A 23,749-nucleotide genomic window follows, 5' to 3' on the forward strand; every position below is an offset into this window, starting at 1 on the left:
GAAACGTTGTCTGCTTGTCACATTCTACCACTTCTTGAACGAGTTGGCTTTGAAAGATAAAGAGGAAAGCAGGTTCGATATACGGAGTAAGCGCATCGCTGCAATAGTCGTGGTGCTTCCTGAAGATTTGCAAAGAGAGAAAATTTCACGATATCTTGTGGAAAGGCTCGAAGTCTATCCCAGGATGCAATGAAGAACGCACAAACATGCCTGAAAATAGCAGTTTCTGCTCCGCCTTGATGCAGGGATTGCACAGGTTATGTGCGTCGGGAAGCGTTAGGCGGCGTTTTAGGACATTTACGGGAGAGGTTGCCCGCAGTTCTGGACAGTCGTGGAACGCATTATAAAACTACGCAGAGTTTCCAACAATTTTGACAATGCATACCAAGATCCACATAGCGCACAGCTAGATTCATGAATGCCGATCTTCATGCCGTCGCCGGTTTTTGCCAGCCAGCCAGTCGTCGGTAGGCGGGGCATGTCCTGCGAATGCAAGAAGGCAGCGGGCGGCGCGGTGTAGTCTTAATGCGAAGCGACCTGTACCGGGCTACCCCTTGTAAAGGACCAATCATGCGTCTTACCCTTGATACGGGACATCTAGGATAGCGCCTCTCTACCTTCTGTCCGACGGGGAAAAAGGTTGTTAACAACTTTTGTCAGGCTGAAATTGACAGTCATATCACTTTGGTGGCGCTTTGGAGACATGATGTAACAATGGTTGATCTAGCCACGTTTAAGGTACAACGCGAGCGCCTGATGGAGGCTGCGGGGCATCGGGGGCACAGGTAGGGTGAAAAGGCGCCTTTTATGTCACAGACACAATTGTGAACTAACTTGTCACTTAGAGTGAAATGTATCAGAAAAACAACAGTTTGGTTGGAGTCTGGTTGTTTTTACGATGTGAAGACCTGACTGGCTTGAGAATGCAGCTGATGGTCAATTGCTTTTTTTAAAGACGCTTTCTGGCTTTTCTAAGGATCTGTCAATAAGGGCGTCGCTGATAATAACTTTAAACAAGCCCTGCCGACCTATGAGACTTGTTGTTTGTGGATACCAGGACATAAGCATCAGAAGTCAACGGAGGACATTGAAGCGAGACTCGTCGAAAATTCATCTTGGGCTTCCTGCTGCTAAGAGGAACGGCGGCTTTGATACAAAATGCCGATTGCCGAGCATTGCTGGTGTAGGTCTCCAACACTGCCTGTCGCGCCTCAGACTTAGCATTCTGACCGGTGGGCAGGGAATAGATAACAAGTTTTTAATCGCCATTTTATCGTACATAGTGCTAAATGGAAGCAACTGAGGTGTTAAAAAATGTCTTGTACATCTGCTGATACCAATATTGTGTGGGTTTCGTATGAAGTACGAGCTCTGCGGCAGTAATGGATAAGCAAAGGTAGTGACGGTCGCGAGCGCTTCCAGCTGATTTACGATGATGTCCCCAAATGAAAGCTTTCAGGTGCCTGTAGACCCATGCCATTGGTAAACGAAGAGGTACATGAATGCAGTTTTGCAAAATGCGTAGAGATGAATGCGCAGAAAAAAAATGACTGAGGCTGCCCTTCGAAATGGGCGTGAACGTTTTCTCGACAGATTCGGCCCACTTTCTTTTGAGACCTAGGGACAGGGATGTAGTGTCTCAAAATTTGTTTTGGGGCGGATGAACCCTAAAAATGATGAGTAACGAAAAGCAATGAATGAAAATAATAAACACAAATAGAAACTGCATCCCTGTTTATAAGGCACAATTCTGTCCCCCCCCACAACTGAGCAGAAACTATACACTAACTAGACTGGCTATGCTAAGCATATATATATATATATATATATATATATATATATATATATATATATATATATATATATATATACATATCTTCTTTCCAGTGCTCGATAGATAGGGTTATTGTAGGATCTTAGAAGAATTGGGGAGAGGGAGTTCGCCAGACACCTCTGCACAGGTAAGAGATCCACGCCTTGCACCAGGAAGACCTTTTTTCACCATCACCGTCACCTGATGTCGTAAATCTTGTGGAATATCTTAAAGCGTTAAAACGTGTTAGAACTTTTGCTACATTTTAAAACTTGTTATACACTTGCATGCCAGTGTTGCAAGTTACGTCTGCACCCTTCCAATTGGAACATCATAAGGCCTGTTTCGCCCATTTTTGTCAAGCATGTTACCCCACCTATTTTTCTGGGTCATATTGGAACATCATGCACATGATCTTACCATAAGGTTTCATTTGATTAGTTCCGTGTTGCGGCAGGCCTGCTCAACATTGATTGAGCCGTCCAAAGACGTCTGTTACATCTAGAAATCGTACTCACGAAAGCCAGGTGTGAACAGCTCGACGATACTATTCTTATTGACCTTGCACGGTGCATGGTCAATGGCGTTACGCATCCCTAAATGACCTTGGAATAGTCTGCGCAAAATGGCTGCACATCGTTACGGGCGTATAGTTAAAAAAATAGAGGCTTATGGGTCTCAATAAGGGCAGGGCTGTGAGCTGCACCAAATGATTTCCAGCATGGTTATTCCACTTCAAATCCCTATACAAATGTGCAACACCCATTTTGAGATTTTCCGAGACCATTCCTGAAAGGTTTAGGGCGACGTGTTGAGATGTTGAGTACTTGGGCTCACATCGCTCTTACACATCTTGTGAAGGTTAAAGTTTCTATCGCTGACAGTTAATGATCTATGACCTCTTTTTTCAAAGTCATCTCGGTGACATTTTGCTTTTTGCTTTTGCATTTTCTTAAGGAAAGGTCATCGATGGTCAGGCATGTCAGACCTTGACCAGATTTGAATTCTTGCAAGTGATGTGATTTATGTTCAATTTTTAGTTCAATTTTTCAGCTATTGGAGTTCGAACCCCTTAGAAATGCTAAACACTTACTTCCAAGAACCGCGCTTTTTCCTTAGCGGCAAATATGTCGGGCGTACATGGGGGGGCGTGTAGCTAAACCCTTCCATGCTTACGACTCAATTTTTCCGTGACCTGATTCTACGCTTCGGATGCCTCCTAGTACCAATTTTCAGTAAAACTGGACAGCCGTGTTACGGTAAGTGGAAGACCGCACGCATCACCAAGTGGCGGTTGCCTTGAAACGATTTTGGATGCCAGATAAGAAGATAAAAGACCATGGTCAAAACCAACCTGTATTGCTCTAAGGCTCGCTGTATGGGAAAGTTTATGGTGCTCATTTCGAAATAAATGATAGCAGTACCGCATTTTACATCTTCCATGGACATCTTAGAAGTCAGAATAGGTCATTGAACGAAAATGACCCAGGTCGACATCTTGTTTTTAAAAGGTCACCCTTCAAGGTCAAGAGGTCAAGGTCACCCTTCAAGGTCAAACGTGGGCTCAAAGGACGGGGAACTCCATATCACCCAAAACTTACCGGCTGGTTTTAAACTTAAAGACATCAAACTAACCACCACAGAAAGAGTTCGTCAAAAATCCCTGATCTCTCAAGGTCACCGTTCAAGGTCAAACGCGTGCTCAAAGGACGGGGCAATCAATATCATCCAAAAATAACCCATCGATTTGTGACTTACAAACCTCAGAATACTCCCCACAAAAAGAGCTAGCGTCCGTCAAAAAGTCCTGCCTACTCAAAGTCATCTTCCAAGGTCAAACGCGGGATCAAAGGGCGGGTAAGTTCTTGTCATCTAAAAACTGCCGGCCGAATTTAAGCTTAAAGACATCAGAATAATCAGCAGAGAAAGAAATAGCGTACTTCAAAAGGTCCTGGCCTCTCAAGGTCTTCCTTCAATGTCAAACGCTGGCTTGGACCGCGGGAACTCCATATCACCCAAGCAAAGCCAAGTTCAAACTTGCAAACATCAGGATATTCACCACAGAAAGAACTAGCGTCCGTCCGAAAGTCCTGACCTCTCGAGGTCACCCTTCAAGGTAAATTGACTTTAAGTTGTAATTACGTTAAAGTTGTAAGCTAAAATTCGGTCGGCAGTTTTAGGGCGGTGTGGAGTTCCCCGTCCTTTAAGCCAGCGTTCGAAGTTGTAAGCTAAAAATCGGCCGGTAATTTTAGGGCGGTGTGGAGTTCCCCGTCCTTTAAGCCCGCGTTCGATCTTAAGGGTGAACTTGAGAGGTCAGAATTTTTGACGGACTCTAGCTCTTTCTGTGATGAATGTTTTGATGTTTGTCAGTTAAAAATCGGTCGGTAATTTTTGGGTGCTCAGATCCACTTTTATACATTCAAAGGCCACTTCCTCATCATTATGGGTGGCATTTTGATATGACGCATGTAATTATTTGATGAGGGGGATATGACCTATATGCCCTTCCCCTTAGACACTCTATTAGCCATGACACGCCCTGCGAGGAAGCAATATTTTGTTCAGGATGCCCCTGGAAAATCCTACCCCGCCACCCAACTGAAAACCTACGGCACCGCCTCTGTCCTAGCTTAACACATTATGCTCGCAGTGTAGAAATGTTGTCCGTGTAGTGAATCCACGTGAAATTAAATTCACTTTCACGATTCACTTCCGCTATTTTTTCCATACAAGGCATGTTGCCGCAATATCTTCCGATCCGTATCTCCCCTCTCCTGTTTTTTTTTCTGTGGGGAATAAGGCTGTCACCGCTGTGTTATCTATGCGAATAATGCTATTTGATAACACACTGAACAACTTCGTGTCGTGGCATGGTCTGAATCTCTCTTTGGCGGGTACGTATTGGTTGCAAGCACTGTTTCTCAATCAGAAGCCATAAAAGTACACCGCAGGGACGATACCACGCCGTCAATTCTTACATCAATGCATGTTTCAGGGAGAGAAGCTAACTTGGAGATGACCAGCATTCCGGGATGCTACTCATCGTGCATAACAAGCAAAGATATAGAGCAGGACATTGTCAACCTGCTGTTTGAAAGCCATGCACCTATGAAAAGCCAGCCTCTTCGCCGGCCGACTGTACATCGTGTATGCCTGCGAAGGCAGCCCGAAACGATACGGCAAACGGCACTCCGGGGAAGTTTCCTCGGGGAAAAATATGTAGAGTAAACTTCTCTACCGGGCCTTGTTGGTGTTTGCGCCAGGCTCTGCTTTCATGGTGTGGTGGTAATACCAAAAAATAGGGGATGCGTGAAAACCTTGCATTTGGTGCACAGCTGTAGATTGTGATGCATTTTATTAACAAACCAAACTTAATGCGTGCAAGCGGTTGGGGTCGCCGGGATTCTTGGGCTTGGAGGTACCTGGCGCCCTTGCTCTGTACATGCATAGACATGATTCAGATGTAGGTGAGGCAGGACATAGCCAGAGGTGTCTAGGTTCTGTGGAGCATCGTTTACGATTGGTGGTTTCAAGTGAGCTCGGTTTTGGATGACGTCTAAAAACCTCAGAAAGGGAAATAGAGGTTTGGCATGTGCGACTAGACAATGTCAGGCAGGAGCGAAAAATTCGCATAAAATATGGGGAAAAGGCATGAGAAATTCCTCCTCATAGGGTGTTGCTTTACACCCAGTCAGGAATCCTAGGGCACTGCTAGCAAGTTAACGAAGGTTAGACCACTGTCGCATCATGGCATGTTATGACAAGACTAGGTGGTTGTATTACATGGGCCAAAATATGCACATTATTTTTAATAACTAAGCTTCGAAAGCTCTTTGGCTTTTCACGTGCAACATTACTTGACATGACCTCTGTTAGTAATTCTGTGGAACCACGTGAGCATGACTGACCCTGATTCGCATTCAATCAAGCCAGTCATTGAATCACATCTAAGTGAATTAAACCAAGAAAGGTATATGTGAACTTCTGTCTGTGGAAGCAAAAAGTGTGGATGCTCTCATTGACGACCCCATAATGCTGTCCCCAGCCGAGCACTAAAAGGGCTCCTCATACCGTGTGAAATAAATTAAATGATACGCGCTGACAACTTGGTGGACTCAAAACGGCTCGGAAGTTGTTCCAGAAATTTGCTGAAACCTTAGCCCCCCCGTCCACCCCTAACCACCCAGTGGCGCTTGAGGTTAACACATGAGTATGACTCGCTTATATTGATGTTTCGACTCTTGTCATCAGGCTCTTTCAAATCTGTTTACGTGAATTATGTTTAAAGTGTAAGCTATTCCAGCTTTTTGTTACTATACAAGGCGTCACCAAATCGCCTGTTGCATATCACCCGGCGACTAGACGGTACCGCGGCGCTGCGGCACACTACCATCTGAATCACAAATGTCATACAAAGGCCGCGTGACGCCACCGTCTGGTCATCGGCAGTCCCCCGTGCACAGCGACCACTCGGGTCGCTGACAGTTGGGCCCCAAACGTCAGCTGACCCTCTGTGGAGCCTGAGCTCCACCGAGCGGACTTGTGCTTCTAGTCGGCTGTTGCTCCTGTCGTTTTGTAAATGATCTGCTAACGGAGATATATCAGCGTATTTACTGCAGTCTTCATCGGCAGGCAATCGCGTTCAGGTCATGTTGCGTCCAAAGCAAGGTAGGTTAAACCGATACTCTGGGTTTTCAGGTTCTGTGTGCCCTAAACACTCTCCCTGATAGGGGAGTTGGTGCAGCCTCCCCCCGCCCCCCCCCCCCCCCCGCCCGCCACGGTGTTATGAGGATACCTCGCTCACATTTGTAATAAAGGTTAGATTTCAGAAGCCTATGGAGTATTTGTTGCGCATGATTTTACTTGTCTTGTTTTAGAGCATCGGCGTTCTTTTAAGAAGATGTACGGCAATCCACGGCCGGTGCGGGCGGCGGGCTGCAACCGACGATGTCTCAGAACGCGCGCGGTGGGCCGACATTGCTACATTAACTGAGCGATGTGTCCTAAATGTTCCCCAAAAAACAGGTACAACTATTACTGTTGTACTTGACATTGAACATGAAACACGCCTGTTTGAGTTTGGCATCGCTCCAAATCATGGCCTCAATGATATGATGTAACGCTAAAAAGTTCGATTTTCTGAGAAGCTTAACCTTTGACCTGCCATAATGGCATCAGTTATTGACTTAGCACCATCAACATAGTTTCAATCACGAGGCCTTGTTGAGGTTAACACTCTGGTGCTCCCCGCCAAACTCTATCTATTCTAGTTTGTAAAAGACTGAGAACGCACCAAACCCTCATCCAGTCCGCGCTTTGAAAAAAACGGCGAATCATGCCGTGGGTTTAAGCGCATCTGAGTGGGTGTTTTTATGCGTTTAATATTTAAATTTTAAAGTTCAAAGCAGGTGACATGGCTGACTGTCCTTCCTAACAGAATTGTAAAGTCACTTACTAGTATTTGCAAAACGAACGTCGGTCGAGTGTATTTGTAATGTTAAAGGGGGTTTTCGCACATTTGTATCAGGGTTTGAACTGAAATAGCCATCTTGAGGATCACTCGATGAGCTTACAGCCCTAGCCTTCTTAAGACCTAAGACCCTCTAGTTTCTGAGCTATGCGCCCGCAAAGACGTGCAGACTTCTTCGTGCAGACTATTTCAGGGTTGCCCAGGCAACCATAACGCAATAATAACATCGCTGAAATGCTGTAATTGCATTGGCCATGCGGCGACCAAAGCCAGTAAAGATGTAAATATCAGGTCCCTCATATTCACCGTTCGTGAGCGCGATTTCCAAATACATCGGACGTTCATTGATTTGATTTGATTTGATGTTTATTTTCGATTATGGACATTAAGCAGTACATGATATGATGAGTGGATTGGCGCATAAGCGGAACGCTTAAATCTGAGCGCCTCTCCTAACAATAACAAGATATGGTCATCGTCGCCAGGGAACCCACGACACACCGCCCACTCGCCCGATCCGTAAGCCGACAAGGGCCAGACGCCCGCCGCCACTCCAGTCTACGCATACAGCCGTCTCAACCCGGCGGCGGACGCCCGGCCCGACAACGCCACCCAGTAGCCCGTCTGCTGCCCGCGCCCGCTGGAAGTTCTTAGGCGAATCGTTTGGTCTGAAAAAAAATGTTTGGAAAATTATTGCCATGTGCTGCCCATTGCGATCCTGTAAACCGTTACCTGTGAGATAGATACGTAGTTGCTCGTTGTGAGTGAGCTCAGAAAAGTTTGGAATGATACAATCTGTTTTACGTAGCATTGGAATTCGGGTTTCATGATAGCGAGGACAGTTCAGTACAAAGTGTTAAGGGTCTTCGTATGGATAGCCACATAAGCAAGAGGGACTAGGTGTAGTTGGATTTTGAATTACGAACAAGTGGGCATTCAGGTCTGACATTCCTAATATCAGCCTAGTATTTAGGATGTTACCATGCCTGGATCCAAAGCTGTGATACACCGGGGGCGCGGCCAAACCGAAGCGCTGGTATATTTCCCGTTTGAAGGAACGAGAAGACTGGAGGGATGACGTCTCAAGCGGGAGCTGGTTCCATCTTCTCGTAGTTGATGGAATATAGGATTTTTGGTATGCTGAGGTTCTGTTCGGTGATAATGTGTCATTGCATTGCGTAGTGGGCGTCCTGTTGCAAGTGCTCGTGTGTCAGGTAGAAGTGCAGTGACGTTTGTTGGCCGTGGATGTTGGTTGTGTATGAGGTTGTGGAACAGTGTCAGTTTGGGCATGTTTCTTCGTGATTTGAGAGTGTCCCATTCCAAATCGTCCAACAGTGCGTGAGTGTGTGTTCTGTGGAGTGTACCGGTGATTAGTCCTGCTGCTCTGTACTGCTCTGTAATCTGTCAAGTCTAAGGGAGTCGCTGGTTGTCAAAAGTCCTCAATGCTCTCAATGTTGTGTAAGCCACGATGACGTCATCAAACAAATGACACTTTGTCATTAAACAAAGACGCATTGAGTGGCATAGCTGCTAGAAAGCGAGATTGTGTTGTCCAGAGCAGCATTTTTTCACTTAAAAGTATACTAATGGTTATAAGTAAGCTTATTTCATCATATCTGATGCTTGCTTTAATATATTTAAATGTGGAACATTCTCTCTGAGCGCAGTTTGAAACGCCGAGTATTGACAATGTAACCACCATTGCCTTCTGGCATAGTACAGGTCGATAACGCAGCATGATATCTGTTAAGTTATTACGCTGAAAAACCAGCAGCAAACAATTTGTCTCACCTTTGTTTTTATTTTCAGGTTCATCATGGATGCTGCTGTTTTTTATTGTATTGGCTGAAGCAGGTGTCCCTTCCAACCTGGACTTGTAGCTCTTGGAGGGCCTGGCAACCGATTTGAGCAAGAACCAAGCCATCGCCCCGTTCGTCATGTCCTCGCTCATGACTCAGGTCTGGGTAGGAGCCACGGGCGGCATCAAAAACGAGGTACGCTGCTGGGAATGCGCACTCTGCACTTGTATATTTTTGTTAAGACCATAAACAATGCAACGTGATGGAAAACGTATCACGGTCAGTATTCTGGTTTCATTCCGCTGGGATAATTGGCGGCTTTCGTGTTCTCGCTGGCCTAGTCTCGCTCCTATGACCGTCGATGGATCTATTATCGTCAAGTACGATGGAAACACATGGTAGGTATCATTTAACTTCCATGCCATGGAGCTTACATCGCAAACATTTGTTTTGTGGTGTTCTAACCATATTTTTAACTGGCTGGCAACTTGTGCCTCACAGCTATTCATAAGAAAAATAAAGCAATAAAACGCTTGATCAGTTCACACGTAGTGTGTAACACGCTAAAGAGTAACACATCAGTTCTGAGATTCCGATTAGCATCTGCGTCCCATATGCCTGCAGATGACCCCAGTGCTGGGACTGAGCGGGCCCAGCGACAGGTCTTTCCTGCCGGCCTACATGTCTGCCATCGACGAGCTCTCCAGCGGCTGCAGGGACGTCACCACCGCCGTCTTCAACCGCATCTACCTCCGCAACGGCCGCACCTTCAAGCTCACCTTCATGGCTCTCCTGCGGCAGTACTACGGCGCTGACATCAAGACGTTCTCCTCGGAGGCGCGGGCGGCGGCCCAAATCAATGCCGATGTGGCCAGGGTGACCGCAAACCGCATCACGGACCTCATCTCCGCTCACGCACTGCGCGAATCGGGGCTGGTGAGTGTGTGAGTGCACTCTATTTCAAGGGCCAATGGCTGAAGACGTTTGAGAGAGAGAGGGCTGGTGCTGGTGAGTGCACTCTATTTCAAGGGCCAATGGCTGAAGACGTTTAAGCGAACAGTCAAAGGCCCGTTTTTGACCGATGCCGGTGAGAAGCAGGTCGATATGATGAACCAGTACACGGTGCTAGCCTACATCAAGAAAAAGACGTTTGATGCCATACCGCTGCCGTACAAGGATGAAGACTATGTCATGCTGCTTTTGCGTCCCCTGATGCGTGATATGGCTGCTGTCAGACGTCTGCGCAATTCTCTGGGCTACCTAGATATCGCTGATACCATGCGACAGCTCAACAGGCGGCAGCGTGTCCGTGTTGGCATGCCTCGTTTCAAGATAACGGCGGACTATTCGCTGAAACACACCATGAAACGTCTAGGAATCACGAAACTCTTCCTCCCTTGGGCCGAGTTCGGGAACATCAGTGACGAGAGGCTGGAAGTCAGCGAGATGGTACACAAGGTATTCATCGAAGTTACGAAGGAAGGCACCGAGGCCACCGGGGCAGGGGCCGTGGTCTTCAGACGCACGACCAGCGCGGTGCGGCCGACGCCGCGTATTGTCCGTTTCACCTTGGATCGACCGTTCTTTGCAGTATGGCACAAGCACAAGATCAACCTATTTTCGGCGTACGTTGCCTCGCTGTAGGCTGTCACATGCACGAGGAACGTGATTCCTCCACAGTCGTTGTCAGCATGGCTGATCGAACCGTCCGGCCAATCACGGGGGCGAAAAACGCTGACGTCACTGATGTTTTTTCATTTTTCCAACCAAGCATTTACTGGTGCTACACCGCATTGCCACATTTGTCAGGAGTGATCAACTTCCTTTTGTCATTGGATTCTTGTTCCTGGCATCTTTTGTTGCGGCGTCCCCTGACCCAGCCCGGATAAGCTTTGAGGCACCGCCAACATCGTGGGGAAGAGCACTGAAGGCATGAGCCCTCTTATCTTATCAAACTGCTAAAATCACATCGTCTGTGTGAGAGATACTAGATCACCGCTTCGTTGTATAACTTAAGGCTTTTAAGTTGCCCTAGTAGCCAAGCGACTGGACGCACTTGCTGAGGAGGTATTTACATTGGTAGCTGGGAGATAGTTTTGTATGAGCTAAACTCATGTGTGCCATTACAAAGACATGAAATAAAGGCTAACAAAATACAACAGAAACTTCCACGTCAACAATCAGAATAAATTCGGCGAACACATACATCAAGGTCATCATAACGGTTCAAGCAATGCATCCCTAACAAATGTTGCGTTTAAAATGCTGTGTTGTTATTGTGCGGGGTGTGCGCCCGCGCCCTCGCTGTCTTCCAAGCTCTGTATCTGACTGGGTGCCGGGGGGCGTCACGTGACTGCGGGTCTCCCGATTCGCCGGGGGTTAAGGGTCGGTCGCTAAGGCGGCGGCAGGGACCCGACGCTCGCAGATGCCAGTCGGTTTTTGGACGAGTCCAGGCCTTGAACCTCGGTGCCTCGAACCTTTGGGTGTCTCAGCCCGAAAGGCAATACCGGGGAGAAGCACGGCCGCGGAGCGACGCGGGAGTTGTGGTTTCATCACGAGCCACTCGTGATGATCCAAAGAGCACGAAACCATAACTACTACGCCTCATCATGTACTCTATTTTGCTGGGGTGACAAAAAGCGGTTTGTTGACCTGAGGTGGCGCAGGGAGTGTCACACTGCACTGTCAATAGGCTTTGTGTTCTGCCACAAATTCTCTTAGTTCCAAATGCTGCGGGGGTCAAATTGGCCGCGTGTATTTTTCCAAATCACTTGCTATACCCAAATACGAGCAACCGAGGGTCAGCAAAGGCAATATAAAAATGGTAAAACAAAAACATTGCACATACCAGGGTTATCTCGATGGCGAGCGCAGTGAGGCTCTTTTTCACCACAATCACTTAGTAAGGTTGTTTTACACGTCATTATTTTTGTATGAAAATGATCGGCATAATGAACACTTTAATGCCGATGGCAAGGACTCATGTAGCCGCTTAATGACCACAACACTTCCTAACACTCTTAGGCTTATAAACCTGGCTTTTGCCATAAAAATGATTAAAAGACCTTAGCTACATTTGCAACTGTCTATTCATTCATCCAGGCGTATAAACATTGTCCGCCATCCCCTTCAGTCAGACTCGTGCATTTCCTGAACTAGGTACATCACGCTAAATACCGCTGCCTCAACGATCGCCTTCGTGCTAGAAAAGGAAATAGCCCCGTACACGGAGCTAGTTTTGTAAGATATCATTGGCCCGGTCAGCTAGTGACACCTGCTCCCTCACCCCCCCCCCCCCCCTCCTGTGCACTCCGTTTTGACGCTGCTCTTTGGAGTTGGCTCTGACAGTTCTCTGACCCTGACTCTGACAGTTCTCGCTAGCACCGACATGCAAGCTGTGCGCTGCTGAACATTATCTCTGGTTCTGGGTTCGTGGCTGATTGTTATCAGCGTCAAATCTTGAAAGCATTGTACAGAATGTCTTACCAATTAGTCGTTAAAATTCTTGCATTTGCGCGGAAAAACGTGCACAAAGATAAGAGAGTAGCAATAGTTTTTTTCCTAGTATAAAAAACAGGAGAATGGAGATAAAGATGCGTTCATATTTCAGCAACATGCATTCGTCGGAACTAAATAAAAGTATATCCAGAACTGCCTGCGGCTGTCGCCATTCGATTTTCAGGTTTCCTTTGAAACAGCGGCCCACACATTTTACAGTTTACCAGCATTCAGGGAATAAAACAAGGAGCAATGCTAGTCATGTCTACGATACAGTGCGTATCTACACAAGAATTATAACACGTAAAAATACGCGTCCAAATGAAAGTAAATAGAGATCACGCATCACGCTTCATTCAAACATGCAAGCGAGTTCAATTAAACAAGCATCACACATCGTGGGTCAGTTAAGCATGCACACAATTTTGATCAAACAGGCACCGCGCATTACGCGCCATCCATCACTTGCACATGTCAACAGTGCTAAGCTAGCATGCATCACACAGCACGGTACATATCACGCTCGCCTAATCGGCCATGACGAGTCCTGTAAGTTAAGATTTGGTCGCCGACTTTTATAAAAATAAATTTACGTATTTTCCTATCTGGATGGGCAAGTGCTGTATAGATAAATTTCAGCTCTAAAAGGGCCATAGGGTCCCTACCTCCCTGGATTTCAACTTCAGCGTGTTTTGCCAAAAAGAAAGGTCACCGAGAGGTGCATCCTGTGGTTTGTTTTTAGCGTCTCGCGGATGTTTGTCATATCTCAAACGAATGGGACGCGTAGACTGCCGACATAGACTTTGTGTTTAACGTTTTTCACACAGATTTTACTTAAACTGCAAAACCATGTTTTTTCCTGCAAATACCCTGAAACCCAGACTTGCGTAAATAGCAGTTAATGCCACCCGAGCACTTAGGCTTCGAGATAGAAGAATTCACCAGATACTTTTTTAGCTTAGTGACGTTTTTCCAAGCTACGCGAACGCGCGGTATTGATTTTCTAACGATATGTTAGATTTTCCAAAGCAAGTGCTCCTCTATGCAAGTCGGCATTAAGAATCCGACGCCCGACAGGACGTGTTCTCTTTCTCTCGTCTCTCTCGTGGCGGACGTGTCTCAGGACGTGTCCCGCTTTCTACCACCCATCCCCCAACGCGGTCTAGATTTTTGAACATCTTCCGGTAAAGAACTTTGCTTTGATAAGGCATGTTGCCGAAATATCAACTAATCGTTATATCCATTTTCCTGATTTTTCTTCGAGGAATAAGGCTCTTACTACTGTTTTTTCCTGGATGGAGGCATGTTTTTATATAGCAGGTCTAATACCATTGTTCGTTTGGTAGAGCTAGAAGAACTGAACTTGACAAACCTCTTGAAAAATCGCTATACGTGGTTTATATGGGTGGCTTTCGGTTCAAAGCACATGCTTGCATGCTATTACGCTTGCTACTGCTGCTGCTGCTGCTGCTGCTGCTGTTGCACCTGCTTGTGCCCTGCACCCACCACCCAAGTTTTTTTCCGCCCAGTTCAACGAAAAGTTTTACCTCCGCCCTTTCGCCAGACAGGACCGCGGGGTTTTACGTGCCGCACAATGTTGCCACACAGTGCCGCGCCACGGCCGCCCCGGACCTGGCTCGATCCTCGCTGGCCCGTTGCCAGCTAACCTTCCCATTTCAGTTGGCCCAAATAATGCAACTACTCTGGGCGCTCCACTCCACTACTCACACCAACTGCCTCTGTATTACGAGTATAGCATCATTCATCTGGACCACAAAGCCAAATGTTGCCTTTGCCTACTGACTTGGCGCAACGCTTCGCGATAAGACTCATACATCGACTTACCCAGACACGCTTGCAGAGAGGTGTCTGTTATTTTGTCTACATAAGACCGAGAATTAAATATTGGTTGACCACCCGAATAAGTCCCAGGAATTATTGCAGCCATCAACGCTGTCATGACAGAGCTGCAATAAACCACCTTCATTTGTTTGATTTAGACCAGCGACGTGGCGCATTATATACATGATCACCACGTATGATAATCCACGTCAGTCTTTGATCAGACACGCGTCCCCTTTGTCTAGGAGATTCGATACAGGGTCGCAGGGAAATGCCGATGTTCTTTTGAGATAATGTGTGGAATGTTTCACGTCTCATGCAGTCTTAAGTTTTCTTTTTGGTATTCTCACATCTTGGTGATGAACTGAGATTAGCACGCTTCTAGTGGGAGATAACAAGAACACACACACACACACACACACACACACACACACACACACACACACACACACACACACACACACACACACACACACACACACACACACACACACACACACACACACACACACACACACACACACACACACACACACACACACACACACACACACACACACACATACACACACACACACACACACACACCGGTGGCTTTCTTGGAAGAGCTTTCAGAAAATGCTTCGCATTCATGTCGTCGACACATCTGAATTCGGGTCAGTAAATGCCAGTGGTGTGGTTTGGTTTGTGTTGGGGGTTCTAGTCACTACACTGGGTTTCAGCAGGCTGAAGCAGCGGCAAGCGGTTATTGAGGCACGATGGCCGAGCACTGCTGCAGACGGACAGGAGCAGGCTGGAGCCGCCCTGTCCAGCCGGCCGGGGCCCGCCCGGTGAAAGTGACCGCCGGGGCGTGGCCATCACGTGGGATGGTGAGATGGAATCGAGGTCGTGGAGCTCTGCCGACCTGAGTTTCAGTCTCACATGGGGGGCTGTAGCTCAAGTGGTAGAGCGCTCGCTTAGCATGTGAGAGGTACGGGGATCGATACCCCGCAGCTCCAGCGTCCGGTTTTAATTAGAGCGGCAGCTTAATTAGCGGCATGGTGCATACGGAAAGTGGATGTGCTGCACACGTGATTGTATAATACACCTTCATTACGTCACTATGACGCACGGGCATCGGTGCCGGACAGCACCAACGGATGGTCTGAACTGAGTGACAGCATTAATTACTGATTTGAGGTAAACTGAACATGAATGTGCAATCGCAAAATATAACATAGCAACGTTATTAAGACGTTGTATATATGTTAGTATACATCATCTAATACGATAATGGCATCATTACCATAGCACGAACATCGAAAGTGATAAAGCTTTGCACGTGAAACAGAACAATCTGTTTCCTGGCACGGGATGGTCGCGTTAAAATTGCAACTCACCCCCCTGCGTTGAAAAGTATGTGTTTTCTTACCAGATCCCCACCTATGAAGATGTGTCTGTAAGCTAGGTGAAAGTGGGCGCCAGGCTGGTCGTTTCAGTGAATGGTCGAACACCTCGTGCATCATTTGTGCACGCTGGTGCAATTGCATGCAGCGGCAGCCATCCGGAGGCCGTGCCAGTTCATAAGCCAGTTCATACCTAAGTTTCACGGAGGTTTTTTTCTGCGGCGGTGTGGTGTAAGGGAAGATGATTCGGAAAAGATACTGTTGCAGGTGTCCAAAATATGGTTTACAAACCAAACCAACTAGTAGTAATGCTGATCTAGAAATATTAATCAATGCAGCCATACGTTCAGTTGGACGCCAGTCATGCGGGAGACAGCCGGCCTAGGGCAGTCGCCTCCGACTGCGGACGGGAGCAAGGCCCCGATAAGGAATATATGGCAGAAGGGCCTTCGTTCTGTGGCTTGGTTTTAAAGGAGAATCTTCAGTTTTATTGATTTCGTCACATTTTTTGACAGTTTCAAACTCCCGAATCTGTTTCCGCCTAAAATGCCGTAACAATTCTTTAAAAGCAGCGACGAAATGAAGGCGCATGAAAAATTTGTCGCAATGTTGGCCACTAATTCGCTTTCAAAATTCTCACCATCGCATGTCCAGGCCGCATTTTGGCACCTACCCTGTGGTGCCAGATGCCTCCTCAATAACCCAAATGCCTACCCGCTTGTAGAATTTCGCCTTCCCATGAAAAACAATGTTGAAATGGACGAATAATCCCAGAAAGCTGGACAACCTTCATTGCCAAATAGCATAGGTGTGTAGAGTATGCGAGATTGTGCACCAGTGGGAAACAGTTCTAGATGCATATGTAGCATAACAGCCATGACGTTTGAATAAAGAGCGATGAAAAACTCCATCTCTTCCTCCCTCCCCTTCCCTGGTCATTGGGCTTCCTTACCGGAAAAACTTCCTAAAGTACGCCCTGAGCTTGCACCCTCCCCACTTTTTCAAACGTTCTTACGCCTATGACTTCGAACGTGTCAACTTGCCGAGTAAATTGATTTTAACAAGTCATCGAATACATAAACTATTTTTCTGAATTCGACATTTTTGACTCGATAGCAAGACGTGTTTAGCTCCCAGTGTGTTGAAGCTCCTGCATGTTGAAGCAGACCACGACAAATACTACGTGTGGGTTCAATGTGATTAAAGGGAGTGGTTCACATTTGTATGGGACTTTGAACTGAAGAAGGTCATCTTGAAGATCATTCAGTGTAGTTCACAGCCATGCCCCTCTTGAGACCTAACACTCTAGTTTCTGAGCTGCACATCCGCGAAGATATGCCGACTATTTTGTACAGACATTTTCAAGGTTACCCAGGCATCCATGACACCATAATGAGGGAATTCAAATATTGCCATCCCACTAGCAACGTGGCACCAAGGACAAAACAATCATCATATCCGAGTCGTTCATATCTGGCGTTCGTGCGCACGATCTCCGGATATAACAGCCGTCAATTGGCTCTTAACTAATGTTGTGTAACCTACGCACAATTCGAAGACGAATCACGTTTTGTGCTTTATGACACAAGAAGTCATTTCTTCTTCCTAGCTTTTACTGAAAGGGGATGCAACTACAGCCCACTATCGAACTTGGACAAAATCATAAAGGCAATCCGGGAACAAAACAGTTTTTCCTACTTTGGAGAGCAAGCTTAGCTATTTTCCCCTGCTCAGTCCTCATAACTTATGGTGCAAAACTGCACAGATGAAAAAACGGAGCACAGCCGGAACGGACTATCATGGAAAGACAGAGCTTGCCACCGCTCGGTTGGCTGATGTGTGGCTCTATTCACTCAAAGCCACAATGTTGGCAGATGCAAATAAACTTTTCTAGGTGAACCTGTAATGCCCTCACATGCCACAGGTCCAAACTGCGCATTAAAACTACGCTTCACCGACACTCGATTCGTTTTGTGTGTCTTTTGTCCTGGGGATATGAGCACGACGATACAGAGTCATCAATGCATATCATTTTCAATGAGCGAAAAGTTCGAGAATTAAGCATACATCACTGATCTGTTACATTATACACAACTTGCTACGCTACGTGCGTTCTTTTCTGACTGCGCAGCTCATTTCCTTACATTTTCTCTAGACAGTTCATGTTTTCTATCAAAGGGATTCCTTTTCATAGATCTTGCAACCAACTGCTACACATCGTATGACATACGTTAAAGTAAGCGACACACACTAATGAACCATACCGGAAAAAGAGACGGAAAATTTAGTTGCAAGAGCACTTGCCCCCAGAAAGGTACTCACAAATGCAGGACCAGCTGTGAGAGATTCTTCATCTTCTGATGAAGCAGGACGACTTTACAAATGAGCTTGTGGAACACCAAATCGTGGCTTTAGTTTGGTCCTAGCCGCAGGCCTAAAAGGCACTCGACCGTTCGGAAGTGCCGGACCGTGGCAAGAGCCGGATAAAGGGCACATCAGCAATACCGTAGGGTAAATATAATATTCCACATTTCAGAATACTGAAGCAAGCATGGAATATGGTGAAAAAGGCCCTCATCTAACTGTTCGTATCGTGGGTGTAGGAACAGTGGGAGGGGCATGGCCCCCCATTTTTCAAGGTGGGGGGATAGCAGTGGTAAGTGCCCCCCCCCCCCCACCCCCACACTTTTTAGATGTAGGTTGTGTTCAGTTTACTTTTGCATTACATTTAACATACATGGTGATTTGCCCAGTTCATCAGCCATCTTCCCCAAAGATGCGTCATCTTTTTCGTTTACTCATTGGCCATCGCTTCCTGTCAGCTGCAGGACCGACGTAGCGCGACATATGGGGACTGCAAAGCAGGGCGTCAAGGTTATTGCTGTGACTTGCCGGCGCGCGTTCAAAGCTATATTACATGGTCCTTATCAGTTTTTTTTCAACTCTGACTGGATCTTGGACATTTCAAGATCAACATGGATTAGCCATGTTACTACAAATCTAAACCCCATTCCATCCACGATCTGGGTTCAGGGAGTCCTCAATATCTTTGAAGAACACATAAAAATATGGAAGTGGAGTACATGTGACAAATATGGGACCATCTGCTGCGGATTTTGTTGTGTCAAGGGCGGTTTATGTGCTGATCCGGGGACAACTTCGCGGGTCAAAAGGCCTCCCGTGTCAGGGACGGGAACAACGTGATGTAATGTATCCTTCTAAGGGTCTCCGGATCGACCAGGAGATCCCGCCCCGTATCGCCAGAATGACAACCAGAAGTAAGTTCTTGATGGGACGAAAGGGCCCTTCAGGCATTGACCAAAAGCTGTAACGTGTGCCCTGTCTTCTACTTACGGGGCCTCTCGCCCGGAAGGAAATAAGTGGTCTCAAAATCTGCTGGAAAGAGTGGGGTTCTCGTTATTGTTGAATACAGGGGGTCTAAATGGGTAACAATAAAACAAACAAGGCCATCCCATGCTGGGAGCGTTCGTTTTTTCAGAATGGCTTCGTGAAACAAATTACATCAAAGGTTTGAACATGCTCGCCCACAACCTCGAGAGTAGGGACAGCGACGGCCTGGGTCGCAGTTTCCTTAAAACCGAACGGCGTCGGTCATTGCAAGTACCACCAGACCGCGGGCGCCATGTTAATCTGCCTCGTAGACAAATGAAGAAATACAGAAAAACGAAAAATAGGGGTTCTACCTTTACTCTTCCAGTTCCATCACCAGATTCCAGCACCACTTCGCGGTGCTTTAACATGCGCTCGGGTGGGGGTCAAATTGACCCCCCAAAGGTTTTTCCAGAATGGCCTCCAAACAGCGGCGGCGTAGCCACACCGAATTTTGCATAGCTGTAGACAATGGAATAGCAAATCATTTGACATAAAAAATTTAGATGTACCTTTTTAGGTCGTTGACCCATGGTAGGTCACAACCTGACCATGGTTTCAACGAAGGCAATTTCTAGGGAGTCGTCCAACCTGATGCAATAACGGAGTGTTTGACGAAGGCATACATCTCTCAAAAGCTTTCTTAGGCACCAGAAATATTGAATAAGCAAATCACGTTGACCTAGGGTCAGGTATGAAAGTAAGACCAAGGTCACAACCAACCTCATTTATAACTCAAGGGCTTGCTGTATGAGATAGTTGTGGTGCTCTTTTCGAGTTTATGGACAACAAGAACCGCATCATACATCTTCCATAGACTTCTTAAGGGTCATAAAAGGTCATTGACTTAAGATGACCCGAGTCGACATTCTGCTTTCAGGCACATACTGCCTAGCGTAATCTTCGTCGCTTATTTAAATGCAAAACTCAAAACAGTGTTGTATGATTTCAGTCACCATGACCTTCAAAAGCTCAAAAAAGGTTACTGACCTCAAATGGACTTTTGACCTTATGCTTGGGAGGAGTTGCCTAGGTTCTTGGGGCACTTTGGCGACCAACTTGGAATTTGACCATATTTGACCTTATTTGACCTGAAGGTCATGACCTAGGAAGCTCAAACGTTGACCTACGTGAGTTCACATATAGGTTAAGACACCCTGTAAATTCCGTGGTTCTAGCTTTCTTAGTTCTCGGGATATCAGGGGAGGTCAAATTGACCCCCACCCGAGCGAATGGTGTCTAGCCGGCCACCTGGGCGCGTGTTAAGGGCCAATCCGTTCTTATCATCAGTCGAAGAACCGCACACGTGAAATGTCCACCCAGACTAACTGCTAAAAGTAAGATTTGACGTCCTGAAGCGTTGGAAAGTACTTTTTTTAAAGCGTCATCATTTTCGTACATCTGTTGGTCACGGCTCAATCTTAACTGTTTGACAGACGCTGCGCGGTCAACGGGGACTGCAGCGCCTGGCGAAGACGTTTTTCTCACTAAGGTTTGCGAGCGCGTATGCTCCATACTACGCCACCTAACATGTCTAACTAACTGAATTAAGTGTTTAAAGGTGATTATTTCAGAATCGTCATCACGTGCGCATGTTAAAAACTGAGTTACATAAATTGTATCACTAATCGATTCTGACTGAATGTTGAACATTTCTAGACAAACATGGCTTAGGCTTGCTAATTCACATTTTCAACGACTCTTTCTACAGCCAAATTTTCATCTTCGAATTTAATCAAACATATCGATCTATAACCTACCTTTGCAATGTTCTTAATGTCTGTGGAACCCATTTAATCAATTCTGAAAAAAACTTTTTTAATCAATTTAGAAAGAGTCCACGAAATGATTGGAAATTAAGAGCGTCAGAATAGCATAGATGATAGCCTTATTCGGCAAATGAGGCTATCATCCTGCAAAGGTGGATAGCATTGCTTTCCGAATGGCATAGACGAGTGGAATAGGCAACGATGTGTGGCTGTGAGAAACAGTTCTAGACACATGTCCAGCATAGCAGCAATGCCATTTGAATAAAGAGCGATAGCAATCTCCATCTTTGCCCTGACCCCCACCCCCCCCCCCCCCCACCCCCCTCCCGCGGTCGTCGCGCTTGCTTTCCAGAAAAAGTTCCTGAAGTACGCCCTTTGCTTGCCCACCCCCACCTTTTTGAAACCTTGCTACGCCTTGGTTTTATGTTATGGTTTTAATATTTTTCTAATGAATAGGCTATCGATGGTCAAGCATGCTGAGACTTTGATTTTTGACCAGATTTGGCTTCTGGCAAGTGACATGATTTAAGCTCAATTTTGGGTTCAATTTTCAGCTATTTGAGTTCAAATCCCTTAGAATGGTTAAAATCTTCCTTTAAAGAACCGCGTTTCCGCCTCTGGAGTGTCGCCGCGCCAGGTATCCCAATGTACATCTCAGCGTCCTACCAGCAGCGGCGTGTTAAGCAATGCCTGGTACGGCAGGCTCGTTGTCCTGTCCGTGGTGCAAACCCCGTATCCTCCGGCTGATCCAAAAACTACGCGTGAGGACAAAACGACCCATAGGGAGTGTCACTGGTTGTTTTGTTCGCGGCCTTCTTGTTCTCCGGTCTCGTTCCATCTCCAAACTCTTTCAGATGTACTTGGCGATTATGCTGCAGAGAACTGCCTGGGTTCACGGACAATGCAAGTCCTTTTAACGCATGACCAAGTCAGATATTATCAATATGTTGCATGTTTCATCAGCAAGGCTACTTTGATTCGCAACAATGGTTGATCTGCTACGGCACCAACGAGCGCGGAGTAGTGATCAGAAAGATGCATTCACCGTTTCAGTCAGATTCATAGACAATGGCCGGTTTTCTTACGACTGCATCCGTACAGCAGCCGCGACATCAATGCATTTCTGCAGCCTCTCGGATAGTTACAATCGACGAGCCAATACGATCAAGGCTCAGCGCAAGATGCTTACGGACTCCCGCATGGGTCTAAGAACAACGGCCAACCACAAACCCCGCATTGGCCCTGATGGGAGGGTAGACTCAGTTCAGGCTGCCTACATCCAATAGTTCACGCGTGAACGCATTCACTCTTCACACTGATTGTGTTATAACCGCTTGGCATTTGAACTTGCAATTATCACAACACTGTAGACCCGCTTGAATTATACGCATTTTGATGTCTGGTTAGGTGCTCCAGCCATCAGCAATTTGTTAATTATCTGTACAGAGGCAGTCCGGTGTCTTGGCGGCCCATTTCTGCGGCAGTTTTCGCATAAGCGTGTTCACTGTCCGTGCCGATTTATTTGTAATGATTGGCTACTTTTAACTCGCAAATCACGTTATAATACCCGACATCAAGATTTACGCCACTGGCTTTCTGGCATGTGTAACTGCCGACAACAATTTGTTTGATAATGATACAACTATGTCTTGATGTTCTGGCCGTCGTACTTCGCATAATTCTCATGGGCACATCTTTCAGTTTTATGCCGCTGAATCTTATTGTTTGCGGCGGCATAGGCTTACAAAACATGCCATACTGCTCTCCATTAAGTTCTACGCAATCGCCTAGATGGACATGTGCGCCTCCCGTTACCAGTCTGTTTAGTATCTGTGCAAAGATTTCCGGTGTTTCGCCTGCCCCGCAGATTTAAGAGGCCGCACCGCGTTCAAGTCTCCGCACCGATGACGTCACCGCACTGTACAGAGCGAATGAAAAGCTGTCTTATGACAAACCCCCACGCAAGGGATCCCCTGCTTTTATCCCACACAAAACATCACGAGTTGGTTGGAAAATGTGCAGTTATACACGCTTATCCATCCCGAATCGCCGGCGTAGCCTGTTTTGAACATGTGTGTGTAATTTCATTTCCCATGACCTCAGAAGCGTGAAACGCCGGCTGAAAAGTAAAAGCAGACATCCAAGCCTGAAATGATGACGTCATCCAAGTTGGCAATTTACTAGCGGACAAGTCGGAGAAAAATGCAGAAAGTTTGGAACGCCACTAGTTTCCCCAGCCGGCTTCGCAACTGCTTGCGCTTTATTGCGCTACAAAATGTATGAGCACCCAGCGTCCGTCGAGTATAACTATTCTTGTTTCTTTGTTCTCACTCTGGGGTCGCCATAGTTCCTTCCAGAGGTCAAGGGGTGACGAGATGTCAGTGTTATGGTGGGCACATACTTTTCTATCTGACTCATAACTGCTGTTCAAAGGTTGCATGGGTCACCTGCCACGTCTGGTCATAACGGTCGCCCGCGCGCTGCGGCCGCTCAAGTCGCTGACAGTTGGACTCCAGACGGCAGCAGATCCTTTGTGCAACCCGAGCTCCATCGAGTGCGCTCGCGCTGCTCGGTGGTTGTTGTTCTGGTCGTGTTTAAGAGAAGCTGGGTATCTAGCGATCATAAGTCCACATTTTCACGTTAGTCTTTATCCACAAGCCATCACTTTGAGGTCATGTTACGTGTGAAGCAAGGTATGTACGTCCGAACTCGTGCTGCCACTTTTAAACCCACGGGCTGTGAGTCACGTAACTCTAAATTCTAAGAGAATAAAATTTAAACGC

The 23,749-nt window shown here is 46.6% G+C and overlaps 1 protein-coding gene, 1 long non-coding RNA gene and 1 other non-coding gene across 3 annotated transcripts; all 3 read left to right on the top strand.

Annotated features, from left to right (window-relative positions):
• Positions 1-6,310: 6,310 nt before the first annotated feature.
• LOC119109462 (uncharacterized) lies at positions 6,311-7,906 on the top strand. Its single transcript, XR_005095419.1, has 3 exons — positions 6,311-6,481; positions 6,691-6,838; positions 7,769-7,906. It is a non-coding gene; the product is annotated as an uncharacterized LOC119109462 (long non-coding RNA).
• A 947-nt stretch (positions 7,907-8,853) lies between these two features.
• LOC119109459 (uncharacterized) lies at positions 8,854-10,168 on the top strand. The gene is made up of 2 exons (XM_037233084.1): positions 8,854-9,277; positions 9,707-10,168. The coding sequence occupies exons 1-2, from the start codon at positions 9,221-9,223 to the stop codon at positions 10,028-10,030; spliced, it is 381 nt and encodes a 126-aa protein (XP_037088979.1). The 5' UTR covers positions 8,854-9,220; the 3' UTR covers positions 10,031-10,168.
• Positions 10,169-15,347: 5,179 nt separating this feature from the next.
• Positions 15,348-15,420, top strand: TRNAA-AGC (transfer RNA alanine (anticodon AGC)). Its single transcript has one exon. It is a non-coding gene; the product is annotated as a tRNA-Ala (tRNA).
• Positions 15,421-23,749: the final 8,329 nt, after the last annotated feature.

This window comes from Pollicipes pollicipes, unplaced genomic scaffold (assembly GCF_011947565.3).
Source record: "Pollicipes pollicipes isolate AB1234 unplaced genomic scaffold, Ppol_2.1 Scaffold_7231;HRSCAF=8579_pilon_pilon_pilon, whole genome shotgun sequence".
Taxonomy (NCBI): Eukaryota; Metazoa; Arthropoda; class Thecostraca; order Pollicipedomorpha; family Pollicipedidae; genus Pollicipes; species Pollicipes pollicipes.